General features: G+C 48.3%; 2 protein-coding genes across 2 annotated transcripts in view; both read right to left on the reverse strand.

Moving 5' to 3' along the window:
* Positions 1–512, reverse strand: part of cap2 (cyclase associated actin cytoskeleton regulatory protein 2) — an 18097-nt gene extending 17585 nt beyond the window's left edge. Inside the window, exon 1 of the mRNA XM_084485179.1 lies at positions 416–512. The gene's annotated coding sequence lies outside the window, so the exon portion shown is untranslated. The remainder of the gene's footprint in view (positions 1–415) is intronic.
* Positions 513–4367: 3855 nt separating this feature from the next.
* Positions 4368–13487, reverse strand: rbm24a (RNA binding motif protein 24a). Its single transcript, XM_084485136.1, has 4 exons — positions 13071–13487; positions 11751–11874; positions 11232–11286; positions 4368–4765 (listed from the first exon to the last, which is right to left on the reverse strand). Exons 1-4 carry the CDS (start codon positions 13236–13238, stop codon positions 4405–4407), a joined length of 708 nt encoding a protein of 235 aa, XP_084341262.1. The 5' UTR covers positions 13239–13487; the 3' UTR covers positions 4368–4404.
* Between the last annotated feature and the right edge of the window lie 702 nt (positions 13488–14189).

A 14189-nucleotide genomic window follows, 5' to 3' on the forward strand; every position in this document is an offset into this window, starting at 1 on the left:
ATATTGGCGAGCGGTCAAGACTGCTGCGTCAGAGGCGCCACGTGGTGCGCAACACAAACTGATTTCTCCTGTCATTTTTTTTATTTTAAATATGCTTTTGTTCCAGTGAGCCTATTCCAGTTACGGGACGGTGAATCATAATCTATTACATGCTACAATTGCCTTAAATGACAACACACAATTAGGATACACAGACAGATTTCGCGAGGCAAAATAGCACATGCTAGGAATAATCTTCCGTCACATTTATGAAACAAGAAGACGCTTTTCCTCACGTATCGACTCTCTCAGCCAAACGCATGCCGTTGCGCAGTCTCCAGGCCTACATATCTTCCCATAGTATTTGATCTCTCCCATTCAGAAAAATCTAATAAATCGACATGAAAGCACACCACACAGACATTTATTTGATTACCTCCTTCTTTCCGTCCCGAAGCGAGTTTTTATCTGGATGCTGATATTTCTTTCCCGGGAAAGATTTGTCCCAGACTGTCTGCTGCGGTCTCACAATAGCCCGCCTCTGAACCAACCAGACAGTTGCGCGCGGGACACTTCCGGGACTTCCAAATTAAGAAACATTGGCGAACTTGAGAGCGCGCGGCCCGGGCGACAGCTCGAGGACCATACGGTGACTCAGAGCCGCGATAACTCCCGTCTCGAGGGGGGATTTATCCGAGAACACACGCGCACAAGCCCTCAGTAGCAAAATAGCAGTTGTTTGTTTTATATATAGTTGGAGTATTACTGCCACCAAACCCTCTTAAGCGTCCAATTAAGAGGACCTGTCCAGTCAATCCCAAACGATATATGAAAGTGTAACTTTGATTAATATTTTTATCTTTGGACAACATTGCATTCTTGTTTGCAAACGTTTTGTTATGTGATTATTTTATTAGTGGCTGAGTCACTCTGAGAGAAGGCCTGCGTACGATTGCTCGCTCATGGTAACTTGGATATGAGGGTCGTCCTCACGTTTCATTGAGGTTAAAAAAAAAACTCCTCAAGCATGTTTATCCGGACAGTAGTGGCTCCAGTCTATTTAACTGTTCGATGGTCGGTGCAATGTATTTATAGAAAAAGCCCCCTCAGAGTTACACATTTAGTGATGGTCTCAATCAGGTGTTGAAATAGCCCAATGACGTGTTCGGTTTGCCTTGGAGCTAATAGATTAACAATGTGGACACACACAGGGACACACTTAAGCCACACACGTTTAGAATAGAAACGTCATGCAGAACTGTACACAGAACGAGTGACTTTATGCGTACCGCATTAAGCCAGAAGAAACATTTACCTCAGGGCCATGTTAATGGAGCGACGTAAAGATCTTCAATGTGTTTTGTGACACAAACAACTCGTACAACCAAGTTATTTAAATATAGAACATTTTTATTTCGATGTAGAGTAAATACTGTGGAAATTCTGAAATAATGTTTTTTTTCCCCATACCAACAGGACCTTTGCATTTAAATAGTTACACATTTACACATCTCCATCCAGTGACAATGAAAAGCTTCTCTAAAAATATTTTTTTTGTCTTTCAATTTTTATATTTATTTCATATTTTCCCTTGTAAAGAAATAGTTCAAGTATAAAAATTCCCAACAGTGTCGATGGCCCATCGGATCATTATTGAAGGCTAGAAGGAAAAAAGCATGCATTGACAGACTACATTCTAATGGAGAAAGCAGCATATTTGCCTTTTTTTGTCTTAAATATTATCTCGTTTTTTTCATCAGCACTAAACATTGATGAAGCACACTACAGGTTGCATGCAAGTAGGCCAGTATTTTAAAAATAAAATCAGTTTCCATATAAAAGGCATTAAGCTTGCTGAAATGTCATCTCATGTTAAGGATTCCAAAAGGCAAAATAACATGTGTATAGTTGTACAGTGCACATAACAAAATGGTCTCTTAAATAACTCCTACAACAACATTTTGGTTGAATATGTTAATAATAATAATAATAATAATATAATACAAATATTATTAATAATAATAATAATAATAATAATAATAATATTACGACTAAAACTACTCAATAACTTATATATATATGCCTTGAGATGAGTACATAATATTATAAATACAGTACGCCTGCCAAGTCATACCCTCAGAGAGCCAACAGAGTCAACACTCTAAATAAATAGCCTAGCTTAAATACTACACTTCTCCGTCCTCCGGGTTTGTTTTTTTGTTTCTTTTCTGAACGTTTTACTCGTTTCGAAACGATTCTCTTAAATAGCAATAACACATGTAAGGCACACAGAGAGGAGGAAGACCCGCATGATGTCAGAGAGCTGGAAGACACACGGCGCCCACGGCCCCCCCCGGCCACGCCGCCCCCCCCCCCCCCCGCCCCCCCCGCCCCTGGCCCTTGACTCAGGACGGGGCGTGAGGCTGAGGCTGAGGCAGGCCCGTTTTTTGGTGTAAGCAATCATGTACAAGAGGCGGCAGTATAGGTCTGTGTTTGAGTGTGTGCGTGTGTGTGTCCGTGTGCGTGTGTGTGTGTGCGTGTGTGTGTGCGTGCGCACACCTGACATCAGCATGGAGGCGTGCGTGCGTGAGTGAGTGTGGGAATGGGGGGGGGGGGATCGATGTGGGACCGTGGGTGCTTCATCTGTGTGTGATGGAGGGGTAGGGAGGGCAATGAGGGAGGTGGGGGGTGGGGGGTGAGGGGGGATCCCCACAAAACAGGGCAGGGGGGGATTAAAAAGTGAAAGGTTGACATTCAAGCACAAGTGATCGCCTTCTTTTTCCAGAACGATCCGTCTGTGTGGCGCTGGAGTTGAGCTCTTCCTCCACCCCTCCACTTCCCCCCCCCCCACCCCCCACCCCTCCCACCCCCACCCTGACTCCACCCTATACCGGCAGCTGGCCTCACACTCCATCTTTCTCTCTTTCTCTCCCTCTTTTTGTCTCTCTATCCCTCCCAGAGCGTAAACCTTTTGTGTCGTGACGCTACGTGTGACAGGTTGCCACGTGTGCGCACGGCCGTGTGTTTCCGCGTGCGCGTGCGTGTGTGTAGTTTGCGTGTGGGGCAGTATCCTCGCCCTAAAGTAACTGATTCAGTGATCTCTATTGATACCCCACCAACACCACCCAGCCTCTTCATGTCGAGGGCCTTTGTGTGTTTTGTTCACCCCCCCCCACCCCCCCCCTCCCCACTGACCCCCCCCCCCCCCCCCCTTTCCCCACCCCCCCAGTCCAAAAGTTTGTAAAAGAACTGATGACTTCTCTGTTTTCTCTTTCCTGCGCTGTTTGGTTTGGTTGCGTTTGTCTCTAGGTGATGTGTTTGTTTTGCATAGCTGGAGGTCGAGAGACACACGGGATTAGAGAGAGAGAGAGACATTCAGCGCCAGGAAAGCCGACGGAAAGAAAGTAGTTCTACAAAAAATATGTTCCGACTTGTGGTCACTCCTTTTTACAAACTCAACTTCCTGACAGAGGTTTGCATATTAAAAATAATAACAATAACAATAGACCTAACATGGTGGAAAACGACTCCTCTACATTTCCCTGATTATCAGAAAATATAAACTCCCGAAAAAGCACTTGAAAAGACAAAAAATAAAATAATGATAATAATAATAATAATAACAGTAGCCCACTGTAGTAAGAGTAACAATAATACATATGTTATGAGGGCATGGAAGAACCAGTTACACTTTTGGAAAGTGTGTAGGTACCTTCACAATGAAGAATAGCTAGCCTACGATGCTAACGCTAACAACAGCAATGGGACTGAATAAGGCTTAGTTTACAGCTATACCCACCACAGGGATTAGTTCCTGCATTTCTCAACTAGAAATAAGTACCCTACTACAATGATAATCAGAATGATAATAATAAAAATAATAACAATAAAAGTACTAATAATCGTAAATCACCCTCCTAACTTTGTTCTGAGAGATTCTTCTTTGTTCTCGCATAAATACGCACATTTTTGTTTTATGGTTGAAACACAGCAAGTTGGAAAGCTACTGCATGAAGTTCCCACCTCACCATCCCATCATCACCACCACCACCATCACCATCATCATCATCATCACCATCACCACCACCACCACCACCACCACCATCATCATCACCACCCCCACCATCACCTTCAACCTGCATGACTCGGCCATCTTCGAGTCTCCAGCCCTCCCTCCCACTCCCCCCCCTCCCCCCCCCCCACCGCCCCCCCCCCACCATCACCTTTACGGCCAATCCTCCCTCTTCCTTTTCATCCATCGCCCCCCCCCCCCCCCCCCCTCCCCCTCCTCTTGTGCTCCTCCTGACCAATCAGACGAAGCGCCTGCGGGCGAGGGGTGCGGGGGGGGGGGGCGGGGGGCGGGGGGGGGCGGGCCTCTCCTCCTCCCTGCCGCGTGTCCATTGGCCGTCCAACAGGTGGGCTTGGCTATTGCATGCGGTCGGTCAGCTGCTGGGGCTGGTACTGGCCGAAGGCGGCGGCGGCGGCGGCGGCGGCGGCCGAGCCGGGCGCCCCGCCGGCCGCCGTCAGCGGCTGCTGCACGGCGTAGCCGTACCCGGCGGCGGCGGCGGCGGTCATGTAGCCCGGGGCGGCGGGCGAGGCGGCGTAGGGGTACTGCTCGTAGGCGGCGGCGGCGGCGGCGTACTGGGCGTAGGCCGCGCCGGTGTAGTCGATGTACGGGGAGGAGGCGGTGGCGGCCGAGGCGGCGGTGGCGGCGTTGGGCTGCATGTGGGGGATGACCATGCTAGGCTGCATGAAGGCCTGCGGGTACACGTAGTGCGCCGGGATCCTGCAAGGGGGGGGGGGGGGGGAAGACAACACAGGGGACACGCGGTGAGGCGTTTCCTCCGGGAAACACGGAGAACAAACACCCCCAACACCCCCCCCCCCCCCCCCTCCCTCCCTGTCCCCCCCACCCCGCCCCCCCCCCCCCCCCCCCCCGCCCCACCCCAAACCCAACTCCACCACACCGCTGCCAAGCACTCCCGCACCCTCCCTCCCTCCCTCCCTCCCTCCCTCCCCCCCCCCCCCCCCCGCCCTCCCTCCCCCCACCACCAAACTCCACGTTCAGTCAGAAAACTAGCAGTCAGAAACACCCCCAGGGACCCCCAGGCCTGGTCGTCGGGGTTAGATTAGATTAGTACAGGGTCAGAGGAGAGAGCTCTTGGAGAGAGAAGGCAGAGGAAGAGAGGAAGCAGACTGGACACACTAGGGAGGCTGTTGGTTTGAAGGGGTTGCTTTCAGTATGTGTGTGAGATCGAGTTGAGCCCCAGGTTTGGGATGATGAAGATGATCGTCAGACTGGTTGTGTTGCTACTCTGGAAAACTCCTGAATTTTGGATTTAGTCGATTAGTTTAGTTTAAATTGAGCTATTCGTCTGAACCTTCAAAGATATGTGTATGGATAAGAGACAAGAGCGAGAGACAACGACAGAGACAGAGAGACAGAGAGAGACAGAGATAGACATAGAGAGATAGACAGAGAGAGAGAGAGAGAGAGAGAGAGAGAGAGACACAGAGAGAGACACAGAGAGACAGAAAGCAAGAGAGACAGGGAGAGAGAGACAGAGAGACAGAGAGACAGAGAGAGACAGAGAGAGACAGAGAGAGAGAAAGTGATGGAGTGTGAGCGAGTTGGAGAGCTGACAGATCGTCACATGTGGACGTGTGTTTGATGCCGGTCCCAGGTCGTTAGGGGCAGTCACGGGAGTGGTTTGTGTGTGTGTGTGTGTGTGTGTGTGTGTGTGTGTGTGTGTGCGTGTGTGTGTGTCTCTGTGTGTGCGAGTGTTAGTGTGTGTCTGACTGTATGTGTGTGTGTGTGTGTGTGTGTGTGTGTGTGTGTGTGTGTGTGTGTGTGTGTGTGTGCACGCATGTATGTGCGTGGTTATAGTTAGAGAGCCCAGGGGGAAGAAATTGTGAAAATGTCAGTGCCCCTTTGACCGCTGGATCGTTTTACAAAAAAAAGGCCTGTTTGGGGTTTTGGTGGTGGGACCCAAAAGTCAAGGCTGGTGTTGGTGGGCTGAGGGTGGGGGGGGGGGGTCGGGCTGGTGTCCGTCTACACCCAGAGGGATGTTACATTTAAATAAGCAATGAGGACACAATGAACACATTCTGCCCTCAGTGATATGATCCCATCCCACCACCCCAGGCTGACGGCAGAGGGCTGCTTAAAGACCCGCTTCATAGGAACGTAGGCAGAACGGATCCATGGAAGAGTGCCACCTCATGACGAGAGAGAGAGAGAGAGAGAGAGAGAGAGAGAGAGAGAGAGAGAGAGAGAGAGAGAGAGAGAGACAGCGACAGAGAGAGAGACAGCGACAGAGAGAGAGAGACACAGAGAGAGACAGAGACACAGAGAGAGACAGAGACAGCGACAGAGACAGCGACAGGGACCAACTTCAATGACTGACTCCCTAGCGTCCCTTTGAGGTTTTGATGTCTGGTCCGTGTAAAAGTGATTTAGCCCCAACAACAGCCTTCTTGTTATGAGTGAGCACCAAATAGTGGTGGAGATCAATCTAACATTTACAGAGCTGTTGGGTTGCTGTTGAGTTCTCGGCTTGACAAATGTCAGGGAAACTATTCGCTGGTTGCTATGTACAGGTTGAGCAGCGTTTCCATCGACAGTGACGTGCTATGTGAGAGATGTCTTGGGCGGGATGAGACCCTGAGGTTGTATTGAACGAGCGGATGTGCGGATATGTGTGTGTGTGCTTTCAAAAGTCTAAACAGGGTGAATTCCGATTGGGTAATATAGGAATAAATAAGCCTGAGCTCTTATTTAAATAGAGAAGGATTGCGTGGAATCCGGGGAAGGCAGGAAGGGGGAAAAGATGGCAGGTGGAGATAACTTAAAGTGTGAAGCTTAGCTTATAAAGAAATATCTATCTTGGCATCCCTATATCGGGCACTCCATTAACCAAACAATCAAATCACTCCACCGAAACCAGCGGACCTGCCGTACGACAACCACTCTGACAACAGCAGCCGGTCGCAAAGTTGTACAAACACAAGCGTGAGCGAGAGAGACTGATTCAGCGGGACAACGGTGTGGGACAGGGACCACCGCACAGTCACACTAACCCTGGGCTGAGGAGGAGTAATGCCGAAGACGATGGCGCTCGTTTAATAAGTCCTGGGCCAACGTTGTCTCAATGAACACGGACACAGTGAAGCCTTTCAGACGCACACACACACACACACGCACACGCACACACACACGCACACGCACACGCACACGCACGCACGCGCACAGATTTACGCACATGGAGACAAACAGACATATACTGTAGAGAGATTTATCGTGGAATAATATTGTGTTTCCATTGTTACATTTATTAAGTCAACAGGGTTATTTGGATGGATAACCAATGTATCACTCACATAAGGATTATTCACTTGGACTTAATTTGGAGTTTATTTAAAAAAATGAGAACAACATATCTCTGTTTCTTGAGAATGGGTCATAAATACAGTTAATAAACACAATGTCAATTGTAGTGGTGCCGACCTACTGAAGATCTTGATTTGAGGGTATTAATAAAGACTCCTAACTCAATGATTAACATTTGATAGAGAACCCATGTCTCTATATCTCAAGTCTCGATAGAAGCGTATCAGTTTATAGGCTACGGTTTCACCACCCACGCTATACGCACTACCATGTGGACACCAGAGTCTAGTCTACACCTCTCCAGTTGTTCTCAGGTCGGTGACACAGCAGCCTGGGGTGATAGACTGCACAGTGACAGGGAGGGGGGGGGGGGTGTGCGTACGGTAGCTATTTATTGCTGGTTGAACGTCTCTAAAGGAACGGCACATCCCCTCCTATTGAGACCCTCTCTGGAAATGCCAGCTGCGGTCGATGGGAGTCTAGGTCCAACCCTTCCCTCCCACTGGGTCGGTGGGGTGGGATGATTGGTATTGCGGGGGTATTTGCCCTCACCCTAACCCTAACGACTACAACAGACAGACAGAAAGACAGGCCGAGAGACAAGACAACCACACACAGTTCACGCAAAACATGAAGCTGTCCCGTTTACCCATAACCCCCCCACTCCTTCACTCCTTCACGACGTATGGCTGGAGAGGGGGTGATGACCAAGGTTTAAGTGTATGTGTCAGTAGTGAGGGGGACGGGTCTCATAGGACTGGCGTGTCACTAACGTGCGTGCCCGTCCGTCTGAGGGTCATGCTGTTGTTGGAATGTTGTTGTCGTACGAGTGCAGAGTTCACAAAAGGTCACGGTCTAAATAAAGGTCCATGGCATGCCACTTGGATGACATTGGTTTAAAAGATTGTTGAGAGGTGGGTGGGTGGGTGTGTGTGTGTGTGTGTGTGTGTGTGCGCGTGCGTTCTGGTCATATTGTGTCGATATGTGGTGTGTGTGTGTGTGTGTGTGTGTGTGTGTGCGTGCGTGTCTTCAGTTCAATCATAGAACAGCTACTGTATAAACGACAGGAGCTGCCACCTCCCCCCCCCCGTAGCTTGTCTTAAACCGCTCTCCAAAGACACGGCACGGAACGCACACACACCGGGTCGTCTGCACTCAAGACTAGCCTTAGATTACACTTACGTTTGTTCAACGGCGTGCACATGAGGAAAATGTCAACTAGTCCCCCCCCCCTCCTCTCAGTGATGAGATCACAGACCTCATGGGCATCGACCTGAGGTAATTTCAACATACCTTTGAAGAGAATGGAAATTCTGCTGACTGGCTTTATTTTTTAAAGGGGGGGGGTGACTGTCTTGCACTTCGATGACATAGTGGGAGTCTGTGCGGCCCCCCCCCACCACCCCCTCCCCCCCACCGGTCCAGACCGCCCGACCCGTCCCTATAAAGCACTGAGCTCGGCGCGTCTGCAGTGTCAGCATTCAGGGCTTTGTGTCGTACAATGGGTGCGCTTGTTTTCCTTAACACCACAAGCCCCATGTGACGAAAGCCTGTTCAGATAGCAGAATGGGAGCGAGAGCGAGAGACAATGAGAAGAGTGGGGGGTGGGACAATGAGAGAGATAAAGAGAGGGAGAGAGAGCGAGAGGGAGAGAGAGAGAGAGAGAGAGAGAGAGAGAGAGAGAGAAAAAGTGAGAATGAGAGAGAGAGAGAGAGAGAGAGAGAGAGAGAGAGAGAGAGAGCACTGTGGTATCCAGACATGTGTTTGTGTCAGAGACTTTGTTGAGCTGAGCTGGCTGAGGTTCTGAAAGAGCGCATACTCGTAGGCTGGACAAAAACATGTCCACGCGCACACACTCGTCATACCAGCAGGCATTTTCACATGTTCGCACACACACACACACACACACACACACACATACACCAACCAACATACATTCATGTCCGCTGACAACACACACACACACACACACACGCACACACACACACACACACACACACACACACACACACACACACACACACACACACACATATTCATGCAAGCTGAACCAAACACACATACACACACACACACACACACACACACACACATACACACACACACACACATATTCATGCAAGCTGAACCAAACACACATACACACACACACACACACATACACACACACATACACACATACACACACATCTATGGGCATGGCCACTGTGGCATTTTTCCAGTGTAAATGAGCATGAAGTCGGCTATGTCATGTGACCGTGGTGGCCTGACATTGTTCTCTCTAGTGTGTTTGCGTGTGTGTGTGTGTGTGTGCGTGTACAACACACATCCACAATTCTGTGAATGTGAAAGAGAAAGACGCAATGGCTGCCACTTGAGTGTGGCCAGCCAAGGCAGCAGCTGGGATGAGCAGCGCAGAATAGAAAGTGAAAGAGTGTCAGAAAGACAGAAAGAGAAACAAGATGATAAGAGAAATACAGTACACATAAGAGAGGACAGATACAGAACACATATTGAGACAGGAGAGCTGTGGCCGTCCATTCAGCAGACATGTGCTTTTGGCACTTCAAGGTTTGACATGAATACAATTTCAACGGGAAACATGAATATCACAAAACACATGCAAGCGATGGGGGCGGGGCTGTGTTAGAGGGAGGGGAGGGAGGGGGGGGTGGGGGGTGGGGGGGGAGTTGGTGAGGATGGGTTGAAACACAAAACAAATGATCACACCGAAACGTTCCCCACTCACTCCAACACAACGGCAAACAACACCAACACAAGCACGTCCCGTTGAACACAAATGTTGAACCACACGCAACAACACAATGCATGTCAATTAAAACATAGACCACCCCATCCCGCCCCTCGTTGGCCAAAGTCACTAAAACACCTCACAAAAGTGGAATAAAACAACACCACAAAGATCAACTTTGGTTTTTTTTCTTTGTCAACACACGGTTTAGCTATCAAACCAACACTTCAGAACCGCACACACAAAGCTCTAAGCGCTACTCAAAGTAACGTGAGAAAACGTGAAAAGGTTAAAAATCCAAAGTAAAAAAAAATAAACCACAAGTAAACAACAACAGCAACAGCAACAACAACAACAACAACAACAACGTACATGCATCTATAATCACCATTTTGAGCGCTTGTTTTTGTGTGTTTGAGCCTACAGGTAATTCCCTTCTGTCATCTGTGCATATGTTCACAGAGCTAGCCCACAAACCAGCACAGTTATCTTAAGCTGAGACTGAGCCTGTCGGACCAAAGAAAGATAGATAACATTGAGTCAGCCTGGAACTTTCCATCATTGTCCACACACTACTCCATGCACTCTCTCTCTCTCTCTCGCTCATCTCTCTCTCATCATCTCATCTCTCTCATTCTCTCCCTCTCTCTCTCTCATTCTCTCCCTCTCACAACATATCATCTCTCTCTCTCGCGCGCGCTCGCATTCTCACTCTCTCTCTCTCAACATATCATTTCTCTCTCTCTCTCTCGCTCTCTCGCTCTCTCTCATTCTCTCCCTCTCTCTATCTTTCTCTCACTCTCTCTCTCTCAAACACACACACACACAAACACACACACAGACTAAAACACAGGTGGACCTTGAAAAAAGCATTGTTTTTTGGCTTTTGATGCACAGTTTAAATAGGTCAACGCTGTTTATGTTATAACCAGTTATAAAATATAATCTATATATATTTTTAGGAAGAATAATTAGACAAAATAATCAAGCTAACAGGAACACACTATTGATCATAACAGAGATAACCATTACATCTCATTCTAGTTCATCGCACCAATTATGGACTATAAAGAACAACCTAACCACAAGATATAGTGCACTGCTACTTACCCATAAGGCCTTTGGATGAATGCCGGGTGAATTTGAGGAACACCAAAGGTAAAACCTGAACCAAGGAGAGGAAACACCAACACAAAGTGAATCAGTACGTAACACAGGAGGAGCCTTCATCTACACTCACTTTGGTTATGATAATGTCAAACATATCTCCAAGTCAATGCTGGAAATTTGACATAAATAATCAATTGAACTATTCTCCCTCTGGATTAATGGAGTAGCATGAAGTGAATACGTATAAATACTAAGTAATTTGTGTATTTTATTATTGTTCGTGTCTACTGTCTAACATATATTTTTTGGGGGGAGCTTTTGTAGTGATGTGCGCTACTGCAAGCGTCACACATTGGGGAAGGAAGAAACTTATTCCTCAACATGAAAACCAATCCTGGCCGGGTGAACTGATAGTGTAGCCCGGTCCGTTCCTCAGGTCAAGGCTTGACCGGGTTGGGGGTTGGGGGTTGGGGGTCGGGGGTTGGGGGTTGGGGGTTGGGAGGGTGGATGGGGGGGTACCTTGCTGCATCACCCGGGGTTTGGCCCCCAGGTAGGCCAGGTTCACGTTGGCCTTCCGGCCGTCGATGATGGGGTTGGGGTCCTTGCAGGCCCGGTCAGCGGCCGAGCGGTCCGACATCGTGACCTTCAGAGGGGGAGCGGGGTTACACCAATGCATTAACACGTCTATAGAGGTAAAGGTATATTGGTTTGTGAGTGTGTTTGTGCGTGTGCGTGTGCGTGTGTGTGTGTGTGTGTGTGTGTGTGTGTGCGTGTGTGTGTGCGTGAGTGTGTGTGTGTGTGTGTGTGTGTGTGTGTGTGTGTGTGTGTGTGTGTGCGTGCGTGAGTGTGTGTGTGTGTGTGTGTGTGTGTGTGTGTGACTGTGCTGACGCTGCACATGTGTTTGAGCGACAAAGAAAACACCTGATGAAATCAATGCAATGCAGTGCAGAAGTGATAACCAGTGGTTGGAAGGGGGATGTTTAAAGTTTTATCTTATCTTATAGGGTATATCAATGGTATTTTTCAGAAAACACTGAATATAAAGTGAGATCTTGTCTTGTGATACACTTGTGGAATGATGGAATACCGGCTGAATACCGAATTATGGTTACGGCCGAGTATCTATCTTATGGGTCTTTCATTAATACAACATCAAAACTCATCACCACCGTCCCAACGTGCTACACGTGCTATGCGTCCGGCAGTCAATAAGATAATGTATGAATATGGCCCCAGAAAACAATGTTGTGTAGGGAGGGAAAGATCGTCTGCCATAGTTGAAGACTTTTGATGAAGGGACTTATGGCTTTTTATATCGCTGTATCTACCTTAATTCAGAGTAACGTCTATTAACATTGAGGTGGATACCGGTGTTGATATTTGATCATATTTTATAACACAAATGACACCGTCAACTTGGATTCTTCCCTTGAACCCTAGTTCGTGATATCTGCACATCACAAGACTCGCGCGTAGCGCAGCATCTGTCAGGCGGCGCTCATTCATCTGGAGTCGCGCGCCGCGCAACAGGTTGGAGAGGGAGACACCACCACGTTCCCATTGGGAAAAATATACAACAAACTAACTCTCCTTATGGTCAACATATGAACACGGTAGACTGACTTTGGATGCATGGTCAACGAGGTTTGATTGAATAACCGACACGCACGATTGAGGCACGTGATGGCGCGCACATGTCTCCGAGAGAGAGAGAGAGAGAGAGAGAGAGAGAGAGAGAGAGAGAGAGAGAGAGAGAGAGAGAGAGAGAGAGAGAGAGAGAGAGAGAGAGACGTTAAACAAATAAATCGGTGGTCCTGCATGATGCACTTATATACTTACGAATCCATAACCCCTCGACTTGCCGGTCTGTCTGTCGGTAATAACCACCGCTTCTTCAATCTCACCGAACACCTCAAAATATTTCCTGAGACTTGAGTCTGTGGTGTGGTACGGAAGACCCCCGACAAAAATCTTGGTATAGGTCGTATCCTTTTGCGTGCTGTGCATCTTCACCGCTGTAGACCACTTCAGTGCAAAATACAATAAATAAGAACAGTGAACAGCAAAGTGCAGTGTCTCCTTATCAACGGGTCACTTTTTCCTAAGTATTGCTTTTGAAAAATAGCAATTGACTCTTTAGCCTATGAAACAAAGAAGAGACCGCTATGGAGCCAAACCAACCGGAGGTAGATCCTCTCGTGACACTTGGAGGAGCTCTGGAGCGGATTTGTCCAACAGGTCCTCAGGTGAATCCGACTCCTCTTGCTAGCTCGTGTCTAACTAAAGCGAGGATCGGACCCATTCCTAAATGCGTTGGCCGTAACTCCGCCCATCACCCGAGCCCAGGCGCTGCACGCGGACCGTGCGCGCGCGCTCCTGACCGCCTCCTGAAAACCACTGGACGCGAGGAACAGCTGGGAGGCGCGCGCGCGCGAACCCCGCCCCCTTTCACCCCCGAGGATAATCGCTCTGCTTGTTATTTTAATTGTACATTAATTATACATCTATAATGAATATCGCATTCTTCGTGGGGTTTTTTCTCCATAAAATTATATAAAATATATTTTTTTTTAACTAAAACGCACGTAACCTCCACACCGTGTCCAGTGTGGAGGCGCGGGACCCGAGGGCGAAGGAGGGGGACAGACATTCACCACCTTCATATCCTCTCATTTCCACGTTGAGAAGTTCACTTGCGAAGTGAAATAGGCCAAGTAGAAAACCTAGGGAGATCCCGCTTTGAACGGGAAGATTGAAAACGTCCCAGTGTCTTCAGTGACTACATGGCCTAGAGGTTTTTCTCTGTAGAACTAATATATGTCTAGTAACGTGATATAAACTGAATCATTCATACGGGTTTTGCGCGGCAGTGAATCCTCTGTTCTCGGGACGCCTGTGTGTCCTGTTGCGTGATGAAGACCATGAACACGTAACATGAGAACTGGCCCAATTTGCAGC

This window comes from Micromesistius poutassou (assembly GCF_964030765.1).
Source record: "Micromesistius poutassou genome assembly, chromosome: 20".
NCBI lineage: Eukaryota > Metazoa > Chordata > Actinopteri > Gadiformes > Gadidae > Micromesistius > Micromesistius poutassou.